At 50.0% G+C, this 22,410-nt stretch overlaps 1 protein-coding gene across 2 annotated transcripts in view; it reads right to left on the reverse strand.

The window, feature by feature from the left end:
* Nucleotides 1-7,081: 7,081 nt before the first annotated feature.
* The window catches only part of LOC140396347 (carbohydrate sulfotransferase 1), a 48,743-nt gene continuing 33,414 nt past the window's right edge, over nucleotides 7,082-22,410 (reverse strand). Inside the window, exons 3-4 of one of the 2 annotated variants that reach the window (XM_072484890.1) lie at nucleotides 9,141-9,160; nucleotides 7,082-8,183 (exon numbers count right to left, since the gene is read on the reverse strand). In XM_072484890.1, coding sequence (XP_072340991.1) covers nucleotides 7,116-8,183; nucleotides 9,141-9,160 — 1,088 coding nt within the window. In that variant the 3' untranslated portion in view covers nucleotides 7,082-7,115. Of the gene's footprint in view, nucleotides 8,234-9,140; nucleotides 9,161-22,410 lie in introns of both variants that reach the window. The other variant, XM_072484889.1, reaches the window with a different exon arrangement.

Here is a 22,410-nt window from a genome sequence, read left to right on the forward strand (position 1 = left end):
GTTCTTGGAAGGGCACTGATCCCAAAGGTGACGGGGACGGAGTACACGGCTATAGCCATTTCGGATCATGCTCCACATTGGGTGGACCTGGAGATAGGGGAAGAAAAACAACAGCGTCCACCCTGGAGAATGGACATGGGATTATTGGCAGATGAGGGGGTGTGCTTAAGGGTGAGGGGGTGTATTGAAAGGTACTTGGAACTCAATGATAATGGGGAGGTACAGGTGGGAGTGGCCTGGGAGGTGCTGAAGGCAGTGGTTAGAGGGGAGCTGATATCTATTAGCGCACATAAAGGAAAGCAGGAGGGTAGGGAAAGGGAGCGGTTGTTGAAAGAACATCTGAGGGTGGACAGACAATATGCGGAGGCACCGGAGGAGGGACTGTACAGGGAAAGGCAAAGGCTACATGTAGAATTTGACTTGTTGACTACGGGTAATGCAGAGGCACAATGGAGGAAGGCACAGGGTGTACAGTACGAATATGGGGAGAAGGCAAGCAGGTTGCTGGCCCACCAACTGAGGAAAAGGGGAGCAGCGAGGGAGATAGGGGGGGTGAGAGATGAGGAGGGAGAGATGGAGCGGGAAGCGGAGAGAGTGAATGGAGTCTTCAAGGCATTTTACGAAAGATTATATGAAGCTCAGCCCCGGATGGGAAGGAGAGAATGATGTGCTTTCTGGATCAGCTGGAATTTCCCAAGGTGGAGGAACAGGAGAGGGTGGGACTGGGAGCACAGATTGAGACGGAGGAAGTAGTGAAAGGGATTGGGAGCATGCAGGCGGGGAAGGCCCCGGGACCAGATGGATTCCCAGTTGTATTCTATAGGAAATATATGGACTTGCTGGCCCCGCTACTGATGAGAACCTTTAATGAGGCGAGGGAAAGGGGGCAGTTGCCCCCGACTATGTCAGAGGCAACGATATCGCTCCTCCTAAAGAAGGAAAAAGACCCGCTGCAATGCGGGTCCTACAGGCCCATTTCCCTCCTGAATGTGGACGCTAAGATTCTGGCCAAGGTAATGGCAATGAGGATAGAGGATTGTGTCCCGGGGGTAGTTCATGAGGACCAAACTGGGTTCGTGAAGGGGAAACAGCTGAATACAAATATACGGAGGCTGCTAGGGGTAATGATGATGCCCCCACCAGAGGGGGAAGCGGAGATAGTGGTGGCAATGGATGCCGAGAAAGCATTCGATAGAGTGGAGTGGGATTATTTGTGGGAGGTGCTGAGGAGATTTGGTTTTGGGGACGGGTATATCAGGTGGGTACAGTTGCTGTATAGGGCCCCGATGGCGAGCGTGGTCACGAATGGACGGGGGTCTGACTATTTTCGGCTCCATAGAGGGACGAGGCAGGGATGTCCTCTGTCCCCGTTATTGTTTGCACTGGCGATTGAACCCCTGGCCATAGCATTGAGGGGTTCCAGGAAGTGGAGGGGAGTACTCAGGGGGGGAGAAGAACACCGGGTATCTCTGTATGCGGATGATTTGTTGCTATATGTGGCGGACCCGGCGGTGGGGATGCCAGAGATAATGCGGATACTTGGGGAGTTTGGGGATTTTTCAGGGTACAAACTGAACATGGGGAAAAGTGAGTTGTTTGTGGTGCAGCCAGGGGAGCAGAGCAGAGAGATAGAGGATTTACCGTTGAGGAAGGTAACAAGGGACTTCCGGTACTTGGGGATCCAGATAGCCAATTGGGGTACATTACACAGGCTTAACTTAACGCGGTTGGTGGAACAGATGGAGGAGGACTTTAAGAGATGGGACACGGTGTCCCTGTCATTGGCAGGTAGGGTGCAGGCAGTTAAAATGGTGGTCCTCCCGAGATTCCTTTTTGTGTTTCAGTGCCTCCCGGTGGTGATCACGAAGGCTTTTTTCAAAAGAATCGAGAAGAGTATTATGAGTTTTGTGTGGGCTGGGAAGACCCCAAGAGTGAGGAGGGGATTCTTGCAGCGTAGTAGGGACAGGGTGGGGCTGGCATTACCGAGCCTAAGTGAGTACTACTGGGCCGCCAATGTTTCAATGGTGTGTAAGTGGATGGGAGAGCGGGAGGGAGTGGCGTGGAAGAGATTGGAGAGGGCGTCCTGCAGGGGGACTAGCCTACAAGCAATGGTGACGGCGCCGTTGCCGTTCTCACCAAAGAAATACACCACAAGCCCGGTGGTGGTGGCTACATTGAAAATTTGGGGGCAGTGGAGACGGCATAGGGGAAGGACGGGACCTTCGGTGCGGTCCCCGATAAGAAACAATCATAGGTTCGTTCCGGGGAGAATGGATGGGGGGTTTGGAGCATGGCAAAGAGCTGGGGTAGTACAACTGAGAGATCTGTTCGTAGATGGGACGTTTGAGAGTCTGGGAGCGCTGACGGAAAAATATGGGTTGCCCCAAGGGAATGCATTTCGGTACATGCAATTGAGGGCTTTCGCGAGGCAACAGGTGAGGGAATTCTTGCAGCTCCCGACGCAGGAGGTGCAGGATAGAGTGATCTCAGAGACATGGGTGGGGGATGGTAAGGTGTCGGACATATACAGGGAAATGAGGGACGAGGGGGAGATCATGGTGGATGAGCTGAAAGGGAAGTGGGAAGGGGAGCTGGGGGAGGAGATTGAGGAGGGGCTGTGGGCTGATGCCCTACGTAGGGTAAACTCATCGTCCTCGTGTGCCAGGCTAAGCCTGATACAATTTAAGGTGTTACACAGGGCGCATATGACTGGAGCACGGCTCAGTAAATTTTATGGGGTAGAGGATAGGTGTGCGAGATGCTCGAGAGGCCCAGCGAATCACACCCACATGTTCTGGTCATGCCCGGCACTACAGGAGTTCTGGGTGGGGGTGGCAAATGTGCTTTCGAAGGTGGTGGGGGTCCGGGTCGAACCAAGCTCGGGGTTGGCTATATTTGGGGTTGCAGAAGAGCCGGGAGTGCAGGAGGCGAGAGAGGCTGACGTGTTGGCCTTTGCGTCCCTAGTAGCCCGGCGCAGGATATTGTTAATGTGGAAGGAAGCCAAACCCCCGGGTGTGGAGACCTGGATAAACGACATGGCAGGGTTTATAATGTTAGAACGGATTAAGTTCGTGTTAAGGGGCTCGGCTCAGGGGTTCACCAGGCGGTGGCAACCGTTCGTCGATTACCTCACAGAAAGATAGAGGGAATGGAAATGAAGTAGACAACAGCAGCAACCCAGGGGGGAGGGGGGGGGGGGAGCGGGGGGGTGGGGGGGGGGGGGATTGAACGGACTCTCAGAGATGTTATTGTATATGTATAATATGTATAGGTAGTTGTTATAGGTAATTGTATATTGGATTGTTGGATTGTATTTTTGGAGAGTATTTATTTTGGACAAGGCAGTTGCCATTCAGTTCTGTTTTTGTTTTTGTTTATATATTATTTATTTATTTGTTTAAAACTGGCCACTGTTATTTATATTGCTTTATTGTTGTGTAAAAGAAACACTACGTACTGTTATGTTTGGCCAAAATTCTTGAATAAAATATATTTTTTTTAAATTTAAAAAAATTGATTCAGGAAAATTTGGTGAGTGAGAAATTACATTACTGGATTACGTGTCAAATTTTAGGGAACGATTAAGTAGAGTGGGTGAATTGGCTAGACAACATTTGAAAGTTGCACATAATGTGATGAAACGGGTAGCGGATAAGAAATCCAAAGTTCATAGTTTTGCCAGTGGAGATAAAGGGCGAAATTCCCCCCAATGGCGCGATGTCCGCCGACTGGCGCCAAAAACGGCGCCAATCAGACGGGCATCGCGCCGGCCCAAAGGTGCGGAATGCTCCGCATCTTTGGGGGCCGAGCCCCAACATTGAGGGGCTAGGCCGACGCTGGAGGGATTTCCGCCCCGCCAGCTGGCGGAAATGGCATTTGTTGCCCTGCAAGCTGGCGCGGAAATGCGGCGCATGCGCGGGATCATCAGCGGCCGCCGACAGTTTCCCACGCATGCGCAGTGGGGAGAGTCTCTTCCGCCTCCGCCATGGTGGAGGCTGTGGCGGAGGCGGAAGGGAAAAAGTGCCTCCACGGCACAGGCCCGCACGCGGATCGGTGGGCCCCGATTGCGGGCCAGGCCACCGTGGGGGCACCCCCCAGGGTCAGATCGCCCCGCGCCCCCCCCAGGACCCCGGAGCCCGCCCACGCCGCCTGGTCCTGCCGGTAAATACCAGCTTTGATTTACGCCGGCGGGACAGGCAATTTCTGCACGGGACTTCGGCCCATCCGGGCCGGAGAATTGAGCGGGGGGTCCCGCCAACCGGCGCAGCCCAATTCCCGCCCCCGCCCAATCTCCGGTACCGGAGACTTTGGCGGGGGCGGGGGCGGGATTCACGGCGGCCAACGGCCATTCTCCGACCCGGCGGGGGGTCGGAGAATGACGCCCAAAGTTTTAGTGTTGTTACCAGTGGTAGGTGAGCCTTTAAAATCTAGGTTTTGTGGACCTTATCAGCTTGAAAGGAAATTAAGTGAGGCTAATTATGTGGTAAAAACACTGGATAGAAGGAAAACTCACCAAGTATGTCATTTCATAGAATTTACAGTGCAGAAGGAGGCCATTCAGCCCATCGAGTCTGCACTGGCTCTTGGAAAGAGCACCCTACCCTAGGTCCACACCCCCACCCTATCCCCATAACCCAGTAACCCCACCCAGCACTAAGGGCAATTTTGGACACTAAGGGCAATTTATCATGGCCAATCCACCTAACCTGCACATCTTTGGACTGTGGGAGGAAACCGGAGCACCTGGAGGAAACCCCCGCACACACGGGGAGGATGTGCAGACTCCACACAGACAGTGACCCAAGCCGGAATCGAACCTGGGACCCTGGAGCTGTGAAGCAATTGTGCTATCCACAAAGCTACCGTGCTGCCCAATATGCTTAAAAGGTACTTCGAAATGGAAGGAGAGAAAAAGGAGGTTTTAATGATTCTAACTCAAAGTGACAACCAAATCCAGATGACTGTGAATTTGACATACCTCAATTTAAATTGGAAAACGAGAATGTTCTTAAAAATTGGGATAAATTGTTGAGTTACCTTCCAGAGGAAAAACGGACTGACCCGAAAGAGTTATTGATATCACATGGGCAAGTTTGTAGAGATAAATTGGGATGTACTAAAATGGTTTACATGATGTAGATGTGGGAAATGCTGTTCCAATCAAACAACATCCAGATAGACTAAACCCTTTAAAATTGGTGCAGGTTAACAAAGAGATTGAGAGTATGCTTAAAAATGGCATAATTGGAGTGCGTTGCCACCAATGGAGCTCACCCATAGTGATGGTACCTAAACCAGACGGTACCCAACGGTTGTGTGTGGACTATAGAAAGGTTAATGCAGTTACAAGAACGGACTCTTATCCTATCCCACGTTTGGAGGATCGCATTGAGAAAGTGGGACAATCAGCTTTTATTTCCAAACTGGATTTACTTAAAGGTTACTGGCAGGTACCTTTATCCGAATGTGCGAAGGAGCTTTCAGCTTTCGTGACTCCAGATGGTATATACCAATTCAAAGTTATGCCATTTGGATGAAAAACTAACAAAGTTGTTTCATGATTACCCAATTGTGCAGTATAGATCGATGATCTGATAATTTTCAGCCAGACATGGAAAGAACATTTCAAACATCTGATGGAGTTATTCGATTAACTTCAGGAGGTAGGTTTGGTGATAAACCTAGCCAAAAGTGAATTTAGAAAAACCCAAGTCACTTTCATTGCAGTTTCCGATATCCTCGAGACGAAGGGAAATAATGCAATTTCTTGGCATGCGTGGATTTGATCGAACATTTGTGAAATGTTTTTGTAGCGTGGTTGCTCCACTGATAGACTTGCTGAAGAAACGTCGAAAATTTCAATGGACAGCGGACTTTCAACAGACATTTGACTGTCTAAAAGCTGTGATAACTATTGCTCCTGTGTTGGAGAATTACAAGGGACTCTGTGATCAGATTGAACTAAAGTATCTGACTTTAAAGAGAAATGCCGAGGCATAGAGAAATGGACATATCGTGCAGAGACCTTCTTGTTCAAAGAGATGTCAATCGAGAAGGATTGTTTGTTTTAAAAAGGTTAACTTGAATTCATAGAACAATGTTTTGCTTAAAAAAATACTTTTCCATTTCTGCTGTACCACACCTGTAGAGTGGGCCGTGTGCTCCCCATTCCACAATCTATTAAAAGTTGTGGGTCAGGTGAACCCCATGATACACTTTGGGGTTCTCTAAACCCTGGCCCATAACACTTCATTAGTACTCTTTCCCTAAATCACCATTCTCTTCCTCACCATCCTAATCACCCTCTCTCTCTCCACTCTCTTGTCCATTTCTCTCTAAATCACTCACTCTCTCTCCCTTATAATGTCCCCGTGCTATATGTAAGACCATAAGACATAGGAGCAGAAGTAGGCCATTCAGCCCATCAAGTCTGCTCCACCATTCAATGAGATCATAACTCATCTGATATGGTATATAACTCTTTCTCTCTTATCCATTTCTTCTCCCTCCCAATCTGCCCTCTCTCTTTCTCCTGTTCACCACTCGCTCCCTCCTAATCCCTCTTTTGTCCTCCTAATATCCTACACATTCCTGATCACCCACTTACCCTATCTCTCCCTCCTACTCGTCTATTCTGTCGCTCTCCTTTCTTATCTTTTCCACTACTAATCACTCTTTATGTCCTTCTCTCCCTCCTAATTCTTCTCTCTATCCCCTAATCACACCATCTCTCCCTCTGCCATCTAATCACTCTCTCCATCCTAATCCCTCTCTCCCTCTTTCTCTCTCTCTCTCTGCTGATCGATACTGCTGCCAGGGATTCAACATCCAGCTCAGCGTTGTCCCCATGGATCGGATGAGCTCTTCTGAAGTCTGACTGGAGACCACAGGAGTAGGCCGTGGTGGGGGGGGGGGGGGGGGGGGGGCAATTCCGGGTGTGACTTTAGCCTCCGGTGTCCACCACACTTACTTCAGGCCCGTGGATGGACCCAACCCAATTTCCGCCCTACCTTTCCTGGCTCCCCTTCCTGTGGGCTCCCCTCATCCCCCCAGGAAGCTCCCCATCTCAGAAGACCCTCAGTTGATCATTCAAGATGTAGTCACAGAGAATGTGGCTACAGGAAAGGTGTGAATGTCTTGGATTCCACTAAACTGTTGGAAACGTTCCGCAGTTCCCTGAGTGAGTGCACCGGTTGGTAGCCCAGCTGGGTCAGAGTGCCATTGCACAGATGTTGTACTGTTTGGGTAATCTGGAAGGAAAGGCTGAGTCTCCAGCTTTCTGCAGTTGCTGTTGAGTTTCGTGTGGTTGTGTATTTATAATTTCTTGCTGTACCACTTGTTCCCCTGGTGTTCTGAAGTATCCATTTCTTAACCTGATTGTCCACATCCAAACCGATGAAGTGGTAAATCTCAGTGATTTTTTTGAAGGGTTCTCTGGCCAGTTCCTCGTATCTCACCAACATGTACTTCCCCCTCAGCCAGGGCGGTTTGCTGAGTCCAGTGCCGACTGAGTTGAAGAGATCGTTGCAAGTGGTTGCTATTTGGGATAGATCCACACTCCGTGGCTTTCTGCCGGTGGCGTTCCAGATTTTCCAGGCCCGGAAATTATCCGTGAAAGTCCCCATCCTGGAGGCGAGTATCCCCCTGGGATCTCGGACCAAGTGGATGATCTTCAGATTGAGCCTGGGGTCCTCACTCAGCAGGCGGAGGTCTTTGATCTCAGGAATCCTGACCGTCTTTATTGCCATGTGTGAGCGTGTCTGACAAACCTGAGATGCCAGCGTTAGGTTCAGCACTTTGCACTGCTTGGCACAGAGGTGTTCAAATGGGTCTTTCGAATTCTGATTCAGATGGCAAAGCGGCGGTTCGCACAGAGCGTTACTGGCACCCCTGCGGAAAAACACTGTGGTCGCATGGTCCCTAGGCGCGGGTTTCATATAATTCTCCAGGAAGTTCAGATTGCAGTCGTACAGGTTGCTGAGCAGGTCCCGGTGAGCCCCCAGGAGAGCTCGTCTGTCCACCACATTCCTCATTCTGGTACTGGAGTTCACAAACACCTGTTGCACGTGATAGAGAGGCTCAAAGAGGTAAAAGATAGCAGGGTGTTGATTGAATAACTGCCCCAGGAAGGACGATCCACTCCTGGTGGTGGCAAAGATCAGGATGTGCTTCCTGTCGGGTGCCTGATCGCCGTTTCCGGGCGGGTGAGACAATCCAAAACAGCCACTGAAACCTGCAACAAAACAGAGGAAAGGCCACAGCCTGTCAAACGTTTTGGCGTGGAGCTGTACTTTCCAGCTGCCAATGTAATATCTGACTCAATAATGGGCCACACATTCCCTGCAGCAAGAGGTTCACAAGAATGATCCCTGGAATGAAGAGCTTGTCGTATGAGGAACGACTGAGGACTCTGGGTCTGTACTCGGAGTTTAGAAGGATGGGGGGGGAGGAGATCTTATTGAAACTTACAGGATACTGCGAGGCCTGGATAGAGTGGACGTGGAGAGGATGTTTCCACTTGTAGGAAAAACTAGAAGCAGAGGACACCATCTCAGACTAAGGGACGATCAGAGAAAGAGGAGAGGAGAAATTTCTTCAGCCAGAGGATGGTGAATCTGTGGAACTCTTTACCGCAGAAGGCTGTGGAGGCCAAATCATTGAGTGTCTTTAAGACAGAGATGGATAGGTTCTTGATTAATAAGGGGATTAGGGGTTATGGGGGGAAGGCAGGAGAATGGGGATGAGAAAATATCAGCCATGATTGAATGGCGGAGCAGACTCGATGGGCCGAGTGGCCTAATTCTGCTCCTATGTCTTCTGGTCTTATACCACTACCTTTACACTGACGGCTATGAATTCTCTACCCCAGAGGGCTGTGGAAGCCCAGTCATTGAGTATGTTTAAAGCAGAGATGGATAGATTTCTGTTTAACAATAGCGTGGGGGTAATGGGTAAAAAGCATTGAAGTGTCTGATCAGCCATGATCCTATTGAGTGGCGGAGCAGGCTCGATGGGCTGAATGGCCTACTCCTACTTCCTATGAACCTATACCCGTAAATCATTTAATTCAGGAGATATGTACCCAGTGCTCTAGGTGTAACGGTGCAGACTCATTTCCTCGTGGGATTTGCCTTCCAAACCTCCCAAGCGGACCAGTCACCTTTGGAATACTGAATCAGAAACCCAACAAACTCTAATCTTCCCTTAGTGGAGAGCACCCTCATCTTTGACTCAGAAGCTGATGAGATCAACCTCACCACAGCACACTTTCCAGGTCGACACCCCCAGCCCTTAACCAACAATGGGAAGGGTTCAGATGAGGGGAAATCTGTTGGAGCACCTTGAGGTCCTAATGGACAGACTAAACGCTTTGGGGATGTCGTTAATGTATCTCTAAAGAGGCAAAACATCCTCACTGACAGGTGGGAGTTCCTGGTCTGTGATCAACCAAAATGGAGGCGGTTTGTTTAGCAGGGCACCAAACACATCGGGAATCTGCAGAGGCAAGGTGAGATGTCGGAAAGAGCTCACAAGCAACTGATCTACCCAGCCCCTCGAGTGCCACGTTCCCCACGTGTGGCAGAGTCCACAGATTGTGTGCTGGAATTATCAGCCGTCTCAGAAAGTGTCGAACTGAGATGGGAAGCAAGTCATCCTTGATCCCGAGGGACCGCCGAAGAAGAAGATATAAACGTTTTCTTTCATTCCCCAGGTCTTTCGTTTCCTCAGAAAGTTCCAATAAATCTGTGAAGGAATCCCCACCCCCTCCTAAACCCACAGTGACTCTGTCTTGCCCTTTCTCTGCATTTCATTATCCCCAAAACCCCCGCCACTAATACTTTACCCACAGTACAATCTCAACATTCAGGTTTGTAAAATGTATTATTCTCTGCAGTGTTTGGGAAATATTTCTTTGACCGCACCAGCTGTCGATGGGCATCACTATGGCCATGGTTTATAAGTCGCTGAGTCCAGTGGGAATCATGGGCAGACACAGAGGCTGAAACTTAGATTTCCTCTCCTCCACCTCACTTATCACCAAATGTCACATTGACTAAATTGAGAAAGTTAGAAGAAGGAAGGTTCAGCAGCAAACAAAATTATTCTCTCTGCTCAATCCAATTCAAAATGACAGACATAGTCTGCTGGTACGGAGGAGGGGGAGATAGAGCATCGAGGGCGGGTCGCTCTGTGGTTGGCCACTGAATCCCGAGGACTGGTGAGCAGGGCAACACTTTGCACGAGGATGGATTCTGAAATAAAGATCCGCCTTTCGGAGCAAAGGGCTAAATAGCGTGGGTGTCAAAAACCTGAGACCTGAAACAGAAAATGCTGGAAACACTCAGCAGGTCAGGGAGCCTGTAAAGAGGGAGAGAGACAGAGGCAGAGAGAGAGAGGGAGAGGGAGGCATGGGGTTAATGTTTTAGCCTATCATCAGAACTCATGATACTGCCTGACCTTTGGAGTGTTTCCAGCCTTTTCTCTTTTTGTTAAAGCTTCACTTTAGTATAAACCCGCTGACAATCGAGACACGCTGTTGCACCAATCACTGATGACCTTCACGGAATTTTACGCTATCAAATCACATCTGAGTGCTGGAGAGTCTGAGACAGTCTTAAACCTATGTCAAAATCTGCAATGACACAGGAATAAGGGATGATCTCATTCAACCTCTGCTCGATAAAACTTTGACATCGGTCACTGGAAATAAAACAAATACAGACTCAAAATGACCAATTACAAAGTAAACTAATGCTGGCCAAGATAATCCAGAAATGTCATTAAATGACTTCTCGTACTTCTGTATTGTTTTGGCCTGTATACTTTATTAGGTGGTAATGTTTTAAACTGTCTCTTTTATTTTAAGGTTAAACAGAGGGCGGGATTCTCCCAACTGAAGGCAGAGTGTTAATGCCGTCGTAAAAACTGGAGTGTTTAACCACGGTGTCATCAGACGGCTATGTGTAGTGATCCTCTGCCCTACAGGAGGCCAGCACGGCACTGGAGTGACCCATGCGTCAAATGGCCGCCGCAGGTCTGCGCATGCACACTGCGACCGGCGCCGACGCAACATGGCGTAGGGCTACAGCTGCAGGAGGCTCAACATCTTGTGCAATAAAGCCTCAATAGTTTCACCATTTTCGTCTCGTGGACATTGATGGTACATCACCCACCCAGCCACCCAATTGGCAAATCACCTGCTGGAGGCTTCATGTCAATGGGTGAATGTAAAAAAGACACCTTGTGCTATCTAACACCAGCAAACCACAGGAAAGGTCTGACGGGTAAATTTCAACACAGTTTATTCCAAACTCTAACGTGTAGAAATTGGAAGAAACCACAAGAAAATATACCCAGCAATACAGTAATCACAGCAAGATATTTTTTCACCTCAGACACACCCTTGGTCCGCTTAGGAGCCTCTAATGACAAAACAAACCAACACATTCACAAGAATTAATAGTGCAACAGGTTTCAAATCATTCTTCAGGACATAAATCTAATCACTTCCGGCAACATACATGGAACAGGACTGCAGGACCCACAGAGAGAGGGTAGAGGATTATGGGGAATGGGATTGAGGGAGAGCTCCTTCAGAGAGAGGGTACAGGATTATGGGGGATGGAATCAAGGGAGAGCTCCCTCAGAGAGAGGGTAGAGGATTATGGGGAATGGGATTGAGGGAGAACTCCCTCAGAGAGAGGGTACAGGATTATGGGGAATGGAATCGAGGGAGAGCTCCCTCAGAGAGAGGGTAGAGGATTATGGGGAATGGGATTGAGGGAGAACTCCCTCAGAGAGAGGGTAGAGGATTATGGGGAATGGGATTGAGGGAGAGCTCCTTCAGAGAGAGGGTACAGGATTATGGGGGATGGAATCAAGGGAGAGCTCCCTCAGAGAGAGGGTAGAGGATTATGGGGAATGGGATTGAGGGAGAACTCCCTCAGAGAGAGGGTACAGGATTATGGGGAACGGAATCGAGGGAGAGCTCCCTCAGAGAGAGGGTAGAGGATTATGGGGAATGGGATTGAGGGAGAACTCCCTCAGAGAGAGAGGGTAGAGGATTATGGGGAATGGGATTGAGGGAGAACTCCCTCAGAGAGAGGCTACAGGATTATGGAGAATGGGATTGAGGGAGAGCTCCCTCAGGGACAACATCAACATAGGAATGGTGGGCCAAAAAGGGAAAAGTAGGACTCTAATCCCCTCAAACACTTCACAGCAGCTGAAGCAGGTTTGACTATTTCAAGGTGCTTTGACAGGCTACTAGAGATTTGCAGGTGTATTTTATTTGCATGTTGACCAATTGCAAAAAGAGTTTACGACCATGAGTTTAATGGCAGATGGTGAGGGTGCAGCCTGGGGTCTGATGTGTGGTCCTCTGTACATTGCACTAGTCCAATATCCCATTATTTCTTAAAAGCATTTCCTAAAACGCCTTTCGCAATCTATCTCAATGGCTTTGAGAGTAAACGCACAGGGCGCCATCGACCGCAAATCACGTTATGGCCGCTAAATCTCTCGCGTGGCCAGAAAAGGAATTTGCGCGGCATGATCTGTTTGAGATATTCCCCGCCCCTCGCCAGTGATGTCATCAGGTTTATGTGCGCAAAGAGCATAAACCTGATTTCCATCGGGTGGCCCAATGCTTGTGGGGGTGGTCCTCCGTGTCCATGGGGGGTTGGGAGAACTATATTTTAAATGCAGATCAGGGTGCTCTGTCAAGATTCTGCCCGATCTCTGTGAAGCCGGCCTTACCAGCTCTACCAGGTTTGCTGTACCAGAATGACGGCGTCAACCACGCCTCCAGATTTTCTGTGCATTAGTGTCTGAAAAATCTGGGGCGAAATTCTCCGGCATCGGCGTGATGTCTGCCGACCGGCGCCAAAAACGGCACAAATCAGTCAGGCATCACGCCACCCCCAAGATGCCTTGAGGGGCTAGGCCCGCGCCGGACTGATTTCCGCCCCGCCAGCTGGCGCGCAAATGACTTTGCCGTGCGGCGCATGCGCGGGAGCGTTAGCGGCCGCTGACGGCATTCCCATGGACCAGGAATCAGCAGGTACTGCCAGGGGCTTTACGCTGCGTGCCTGCTAAACCACATCAGACGGAAGACCGGTGCAGCTTTTGTGCCGTTTTTGTTTCGGCCGTAAAACACCACTGTCCCCACGCCGGCGTCGGCTCTTAGTCTTCAAATCGGGGAATTCAGCCCCATGTTTTAAAATTACTCCACGGTCTCATCCGCCACCTGGGGCGAAATTCTCCCGAAACGGCGCGATGTCCGCCGACTGGCGCCCAAAACGGTGCCAATCAGACGGGCATCGCGCCGCCCCAAAGGTGCGGAATGCTCTGCATTTTTGGGGGCCGAGCCCCAACATTGAGGGGCTAGGCCGACGCCGGAGGGATTTCCGCCCCGCCAGCTGGCGGAAACGGCCTTTGTTGCCCCGCCAGCTGGCGCGAAAATGACATCTCCGGGCGGCGCATGTGCGGGAGCGTCAGTGGCCGCTGACAGTTTCCCGCGCATGCGCAGTGGAGGGAGTCTCTTCTGCCTCCGCCATGGTGGAGGCTGTGGCGGAGGCGGAAGGGAAAGAGTGCCCCCACGGCACAGGCCCGATCGCGGGCCAGGCCACCGTGGGGGCACCCCCCGGGGCCAGATCGCCCCGCGCCCCCCTCAGGACCCCGGAGCCCGCCCACGCCGCCTTGTCCCGCCGTTCAAAAGGTGGTTTAATCCACGCCGGCGGGACAGGCAATTTATCAGCGGGACTTCGGCCCATCCGGGCCGGAGAATCCAGCGGGGGGGCCCGCCAACCGGCGCGGCCCGATTCCCGCCGAATATCCGGTACCGGAGACTTCGGCAACCAGCGGGGGCGGGATTCATGGCGGCCGACGGCCATTCTCCGACCCGCTGGGGGGTCGGAGAATGACGCCCCTGAGCCCCCAAACCCACCCTCATTGTAACCTTGTCCAGTACCACGGCAACATTACCCACATACAGCCCAACCCACTCCCCAACCCTACCCCAAACTCTCTCCATCTGACTCTGGCCCCTTGGTGAACAACAGCCACTTTCATCCCACCATTGGTGGCCATCCCTTCAGTCGCCTGTGCCCCACACTCGAGAATTCCCTCCATCAACTTCCTCACCTCCATGAAGATAATCCTGAAAACAACCCTCTTTGACCAAGCATCTGGTCGACTGATCTCTGCTTTCCCGTATCCTGGGGATGTTTTCCGTGTCACAGGTGTTCTACAAGGGTACGGCGCTGTGGCTGTTAAAGCTCACTCGTCATCTTTTATCATCAGTTAAATCAAAAGCCTAAACTCAAAATGTTCAGTCCGTCAATATAAATCGATTTACTCTGCATTTCCAGCAATTGCAGGTTTACTTAAAATTTAATCTGCTCGGGTGAACTTGCTTCATGACATATAATATTTACATTAAATTTTCATAGAAAATCAACCACAAAGAAATAGGCATCATAAATAATCCACTCTCGCACTGACAATAATCTACATCACCCTCACACAGACAATATCCTTCACTTCATAACGATCACAGCTAAGTCTGTCCTGTTTTTGCATTAACTTTCAAATAAATGCCATTCTAGTGTTGAGAGCAGGTTAGGGTCATTGATCCAAATGGCAAAGATCTTGGGCGAGATTCTCCGACCCCCCACTGGGTCGGAGAATTGCCGGGGGCTGGCGTGAATCCCGGGTATCATTCTCCGCCGGCGGGAGTCTCCGTTTTGCCGGCGCCCGGGGGTTTCCCGACGGCGTGGGGCTGCCCCACAATGGGAAACCCCATTGACCGGCCGGTGTAACGGAGACTCCCGCTGGCCGGTCGGGGCAGAAATGTGGCGGGGCGGGTAGGAGAATTTCGCCCCCTGCCCCCGCCGGTTGCCGAATTCTCCGGCACCGGATATTCAGCGGGGGCGGGAAGCGCGCCGCACCGGTTGGCGCCCCCCCCCCCCCCGTGATTCTCCGGCCCGAATGGGCCGAAGTCCCGCCGCTAAAATGCCTGTCCCGCCGGCGTAGATTAAACCACCTACCTTCCCGGCGGGACAAGGCGGCGCGGGTGGGCTCCGGGGTCCTGGGGGGGGTGCGGGGCGATCTGGCTCCGGGGGGTGCCCCCACGGTGGCCTGGCCTGCGATCGGGGCCCACCGATCTGCGGGTGGGCCTGTGACGTGGGGGCACACTTTTCCTTCCGCCTTCGCCATGGTCGCCACCATGGCAGAGGCGGAAGAGACTCCCTCCACTGCACACGGCCGGGAATGTTGTCAGCGGCCGCTAACGCTCCCGCGCATGCGCCGCCCGGAGATGTCATTTCCGCGCCAGCTGGCAGGGCACCAAAGGCCTTTTCCGCCAGCTGGCGGGGTGGAAATTCGTCCGGCGCGAGCCTAGCCCCTTGTGGTTGGGGCTCGGCCTCCCAAGATGCGGAGCATTCCTCACGTTTGGGGCTGCGCGATGCCCGACTGATTTGCACCGTTTGGGCGCCAGTCGGCGGACATCGCGCTGATACTGGAGAATTTTGCCCCTTTGGTGGGATTCTCCGACCCCCGGACGGGTCGGAGAATCACCGGGGGGGGCGGCGTGAATCCCACCCTGATTCCCCCGAAGGTGCGGAGGATTCCGCACCTTCGAGCGGCCCGACGCCGGAGTGATTCACGCCACTCCTTTGCGCCGGAGTTGCCTGCCCCGCCGGTTTGCGGAGAATCCCGCCCCTTCTCTCTCTCGCTCAGTCTCATTTTTTCGATATATATCGGCACCTCTTTGATCTAAAAGAACTGACTTGTCCCCAGTAATAACGCATATGATTCAACACTGACAGCAGAACCTTCACACCACACCACTGACTTCCTGTAAATTAAGACGACGATCTTTGTCAAGTTTGTTTCCTCCGTTTAATTGCATTTATTCTCAAAATTATTTTGATTTGCTGCAGCAATCTCCTGCACTAATTAACACGTACAAGAATCTGTTTGATTTTATCAGAAAGGCCCTAAAGTATCAGTATTGGGGATTAGGGATAGAGGTGGCGACCAGTCAGCCCCTCATATCTGTCCTGCCATTCAATGAGATGCTGACAGATGTGTCTCTGAACTCTATCCACTCTCCTTGGCTCCATCTCCTTTACAGAATGACTCTCAAAAATCTAGTGGTCTCAGATGTAAAATGATGAACTGAGCTAGCCTCGGTCGCTTTCTGTGAGACAGAGTTCCGCACTTCTACCCTTCTTTGTGCGAAGAAATGTTTTATACCCTCTCTCCTGGATGGCCTGGCTATGATTTTAAGGTTATGTACTCTTGTTCCCCCACCAGTGAACAATGTTTATCTCTCTACTGTCATGATATGCAGATACACACATAATAATATACAGATAAGTAGCTAATGGACACAGAGAACAGGACATGCCCAATAAGCAGGCAGGACACACAGGGGTGGGATCTGTCTATAAGACACGAGGCACTCACACTCCACCTCTTTCCACTGATGAACATCTAGAGAATCAGTCAAGGGTGTTGTTACAATCTCACACCTCCACCACGTGGTTAAGAGCTGGTCTGGTTCAGTCAGACAGAGTAACCACACTTAAGTTAGCAGAGAGTCGAACTCACAGAGAACTGTGCTAACTGTGCTACTGGTTCAATAAATCAGATTGAACTAACTTCAAGGTCTGGAGTATCTTTCTGATCCAAGCTGCATCCAGTTGCATCCAGTGTTAGACCAGTGTACCTAACACGACATCTACCACACTTACAAGAGCAATGATTCAAAAGTACATCATTGGCTATAAAATGCTTTGGGACACCTTGTGGTCAAAGATGCTACACAAATCCAACAGCCTTTCTTTCCTTTCAAATTCCTTTCAAAATCCTAACAATCTCAATCTTTTCAACAACAATCAAGATGCACCATCCACGACAAAGCAACCCACTTGATTGGCACCCTTCCACAAACATTCACTCCCTCCACCACTGGCGAATAATAACAGCAGATGCATTATAGTAACTCACCATGCACCTTCCATACCTCAGGGACTGCACCTCACTACCACCTTCTGAAGGGCAACTAGGGCTGGGCAATAAATGCTGGCCCAACCAGCGACGCGCACATCACATAAATTAATTTTTCTTAAAGTTCACGTGCTGTAGGAACACCCGAGGGAGGGGGGTTCCAGGATTCTGGCTCAGCGAGAGTGAAAGAATGGCAACATATTTCCAAGTCAGATTGATGTGTGATGTGGAGGTGAACCTCCAGGTGGTGGGTTTCCCATGCATCACCTGCCCTTGTTCTTCGAGATGTTAGTGGTCGTGGGTTTGGTAGGTGCTGCCGAATGAACATTGGTGAACACTTGCAGTGTACCTTGTAGGTGGTACACACTCCTGCCACCTGTTTATCGGTGGTGGAGGGAGTGAATGTTTGTGGAGGGGGGGAGGGATTCAATCAAGCGGGCTGCAGAGATTCAAGGAGGCGGCTCCCCACCACCTTCTCAAGGGCAATTAGGAATGGGCAATAAATGCTGGCCTAGCCAGCGAAGCGCACATCCCATAAACAAAAATATCAATCAGCCCGATCCAGGGAATAGAAACGGACTTAATGTGACACAGCAATAGGTTTGGCTGAGTTTAATCTGCATCAGTTATCAAGTTTGTGGAGTAGTGTCAGGAGAAAAGTTATTGAAAATATGGAAAGATGTGTAATTTGAAACATAGAAGTCTGGCAATATCTGGTCTGAGAGAAACATGAGAGGATACAGGGAAAGATCCCACAAAGGGTTAACAGCAGCTGCAAGGAGCAGGATTGTAAAATGCAGATAGCCTTAGTCAAGCAGGCTTAGCAAACACACAGGATTTTGAATGAAGCCAAAAACAATGGCTCACACCTTCATTGAAAGTAACTATCTTAGTAAGCATCTGGAAAAGCATGGATGATGGTTTCAGTTGAGCTAAGTGATAAATGTAAACCTTTGAAGTTATAACCAAGTGGATTTTTAGCATAAAGCTAAAAGCAATGTTTCACACCTCTGTTGAAATTAACTATCTTAGTAAGCAGCTGTAAAGGAAAGGATGAGGTTCAGTTGAATTTGGTGACAATTCTAGGTGTGAAATTTTGCTACTACCAGGTAAATTAAAGAAAACTGGAGACTATCAGTCTACGAGAAACATCAAAGTCAAAATTATGAGCTGAGGACACAATTGGAAAATAAAACTATAGAAATGACAGGAACCAAACCAAAATTTGGGGCTGTTTAGCACAGGGCTAAATCGCTGGCTTTGAAAGCAGTCCGAGGCAGGCCAGCAACACGGTTCGATTCCCGTAACAGCCTCCCCGAACAGGCGCTGGAATGTGGCGACTAGGGGCTTTTCACAGTAACTTCATTTGAAGCCTACTTGTGACAATAAGCGATTTTCATTTCATTTTCATTTCATTTCATTTTTCAAAATTCACACCTCTTGAAACCAAAGCATTTTTGAATATCACAAAGGAACTTTGAACATCACAAAGGACACAATGTAATCAGATCTATGAGGTGAGGTCATGTCAAAATGAATACTTAGTTGTAACAGAATGTTTAGATCAAAGATACTTTTTACAAACAAAGTGATAAAAGTTACTTTACAATAAAGTCATAAAAACTTAATAACTGTTAGAAAGAGAATATAAACCTAGAGACCAGAGCAGGAACTACCAGAACTCCGAGAGAAGCAGAGAGGCAGAGAAGCAGAGCAGGAACAAGCAGCTCAGAGTCAGATTACAGTCAGCTCGGCCATGGGAAAGGGACAGGGCAAAGCAGCCGAGCTAAAACAGCTAATACATCTAAGGAAGACTAGAATTTAAAGAGTAGGCAGAGTCAGCTCAGAGTCAGCTCAGAGATAGCCAGCAGAGCCAGCTCTCACAGCTCGGTACATGGGAAAGATAGGACACAGCAACCGAGCTAACCAGTGAATACATCTAAAGAAGACCAGATTTTAAAAAGAAGATTGATTGTCAAGTTGGGCCTGAAGGTCCCTTCAACCAACCAGAAGGATCCAGAAGCAAGATCTTTTTACCTTTCTGTAAATACAGTAATTGCAGCTTTTAAAAGAAAAAATATAATAAAATAACTTAATTTAACCTGAAATAGTTGTTATTCCTAAGTCTACTTTTCTTACTTAGCAATGCAGGACCCAGGATCGATGCTACTAAGTTGATGAAATCTTCGGTGAAGGTATGGGTTATACCGGGGGATAACTTGAAAATATAGTTTGACCTGAATAGCACCCACTAAAGCCTGCATTGGAGTCAGAGAGTGAGAATCCCTGTTCACCATTTAGAATGTCAGAAATTTTCGGTATATGGGGACTTCTAAGAATAGTGGTGAGTTTTCAACAACATCTTGTAATTTACCTTGTGCTCATGGTGTGGTCAATGTTAAGAAGCACGGTAGCATTGTGGATCGCACAATTGCTTCACAGCTCCAGGGTCCCAGGTTCGATTCCGGCTTGGGTCACTATCTGTGCGGAGTCTGCACATCATCCCCGTGTGTGCGTGAGTTTCCTCCGGGTGCTCCGGTTTCCTCCCACAGTCCAAAGATGTGCAGGTTAGGTGGATTGGCCATGATAAATTGCCCTTAGTGTCCGAAATTACCCTTAGTGTTGGGTGGGGTTACTGGGTTATGGGGATAGGGTGGAGGTGTTGACCTTAGGTAGGGTGCTCTTCCAAGGGCCGGTGCAGACTCGATGGGCTGAATGGCCTCCTTCTACACTGTAAATTCTATGATAAGCTGTACTGAGCTTGTTCCCTGATCATACGGTGCCTAATGATGTTAAATTAGTTTGTAACTTTCAGACCAGGTAAAAGCAGCAGGTTAACTTTCCCTGAAGATATTAAAGTGAGCTTATTGGATTCCTGTAATAATGGTTCAGTCCTCCTCCTCAGGTTACCTTGGAGCTGTATACAAATGTTCATACCAATGGAATTATATAAAGAAGGGAACTCAACATATTTTAATATCTCCAATCCTGTTGTAATTGCAAACTAGCAAGAGGATGGTAAAAGGCAATCTCGATGCACCTTTCCCCTTCTTCATTCTGCCAATCCTAAATTCTAATTTATAGAGCGACCCCACCCCAGGCAGGTCAATTAGTTTCAGAAGTACGGTCGCCAGCAAAAAACTGGAACGGAATCAGGAGTGGTCCTAATTAACCCATTGAGGGCTCTCTCACTCTCTGCGTTTCTGTCAAACCTTCGGGAATTGCTGTTTGCTCGGTGCCTGCTTTTACTGGTTGTAAATAAATTAGTAATGGCTCCAAGGTGAATGTGTTGACCCCATGCTGCTGATATTGACTGTCGAGCTCTGTGATGAACTACCGTTGCCCCGTTAGCAACAGAGGCGCTGGTGGAAATTCTTAATCCCACGGGTAAAAATAAGGCAGGAGGGTCAGTAACCAGAGGATAAAGATTCAAGATAATTGGCAAAAAGGTCAGAGGGGGAACTGAGAAGAATTCTTTTACACAGGGAGGTTTTGTGATCTGCCTGAGAGGATGGTGGAAGAAGATTCAACAGTAACTTTCAAAGGATAACTGAATGAATACGAAAGCTAGGAAGGAAGGAGGCTGCAGGGCTATGAGAAGTGAGGACGGCAGTGGGGCCAATTGGAAAGATCATTCAAGGAACTGGCGTGGGCACGTTAACATTAAACCAAGGACCCACCAGCCGGAGGCATGGTAGCACAGTGGTTAGCGCTGTTGCTTCATAACTTCAGGATCCAGGTTCGATTCCCGGCTTGGGTCACTGACTGTGCGGGATCTGAACATTCTCACTGTTTCTGCGTGGGTTTCCTCTGGGTGCTCTGAATTCTCCCTCAGTGTTGGAATGTGGTGACTAAGGGCTTTTCACAGTAACTCCATTGCAGTGTTAATGTAAGCCTACTTGTGACACTAAGATTATTATTATGTAAAAGTTCCCAGTCGGAATGCCCTGGCCACTTGCTGGCAGCGGGATTCTCTGATCCCGCAGCGTCACCGTTCGCAGATTTCCCGGCGGTGTGGGGTGATTTCAATGGGAATTCCCAATGACAGCGGCAGGAGACAGGAATCCCACCGCCAGTGATCGGCGAGCTGCTAAGAAACACGTGGCTGGGAGGTCAAAGTTTCCCACACCCCACATACACTATTTTGAAGAAAAGCAGGGGAGCTCTCCCCGGTGTCCTGGCCAATATTTATCCCTCAATCGACATCACCGAAACTGATTATCTGATCATTATCAGTTTGTGGGAGCTTGCTTTGTGCAAATTGGCTGCAGTGTTTCCTACATTATAACAGTGACTACACCTCAAAAGAACAGCTTTTTGGTTTAAAGTACTTTTGAGACATCCAAGCCGGGATTCTCCGAGCCTCCGCTCCGCAATCACGCTCGGCGCAGGGGCGGAGAATGGCCGTCAGACCCACGATCGGGTCTGATACCTTCCCACGATTCTCCAGGGACCGGAGAATCGCTGGCAATCGCTCGTGCGCGGTTCGACGCGGTGTCGGTCGGGCGCCATTGAAAGCGGCCCCCGTGGCAATACTGCGCCGGCAACGTGCCGAGTTCCCACCGGCACCCTTCACTCACGGTTCCACACAGTCCGTGGCCGCCCTGGTGGGGGGCGGGGAGATCCGTCATTGGGGGGGGGGGGGGGGCCTCCAGGATGGCCAGGCTCACAATCAGGGGCCACCGATCGGCAGGTGCACGCGATTTGGGGGGGGCGGGGTCTATATTATCGAGGCCGCCCCGCTGTGTGGGTCCGCCAAGTTGCGCAGGGCCGCCGCCACAGGCGGTTGCCGCAAACATGCGCAGACCCGCAGCAGGAAGTGCAGGGCCCCTTATCAGCAGCCGGAGCTGCCCGAACTACTCCGGGATCCTGCAGGCCCCCTTCAAAACGGAGACTCACTCTGGACTTTCTCCAGGGAAGTGCAGAGTGATTCGTGCCCATTTTCTCACAGGCGTGAGGACATAGCCCCATTTTCAGAGAATTCCGCCCCCAGTCGTTTTTTTGTGTGACGCTGGAGCAGGCACAACTAAACAGGCACCAGTGCTGACTGGCGGCATGGCAGCACAGGGGTTAGCACTGTTGCTTCACAGCACCAGGGTCCCAGGTTCGATTCCTGACTTGGGTCACTGTCTGTGCGGAGTCTGCACGTTCTCCCTGTGTCTGCGTGGGATTCCTCCGGGTGCTCTGGTTTCCTCCCACAAGCCCCGAAAGACGTGCTGTTAGGTAATTTGGGCATTCTGAATTCTCCCTCTCTGTACCCGAACAGGCGCCGGAGTGTGGCAACTGGAGGCTTTTCATTGCAGTGTTAATGTAAGCCTATTGTGACAATCAGGATAATTGTCATTAACACATTTCAAATCATACAGGTCTTGGTAAGGCCACACCTGGAATATT

The sequence above is a fragment of the Scyliorhinus torazame genome, chromosome 19, assembly GCF_047496885.1.
Source record: "Scyliorhinus torazame isolate Kashiwa2021f chromosome 19, sScyTor2.1, whole genome shotgun sequence".
Taxonomy (NCBI): Eukaryota; Metazoa; Chordata; class Chondrichthyes; order Carcharhiniformes; family Scyliorhinidae; genus Scyliorhinus; species Scyliorhinus torazame.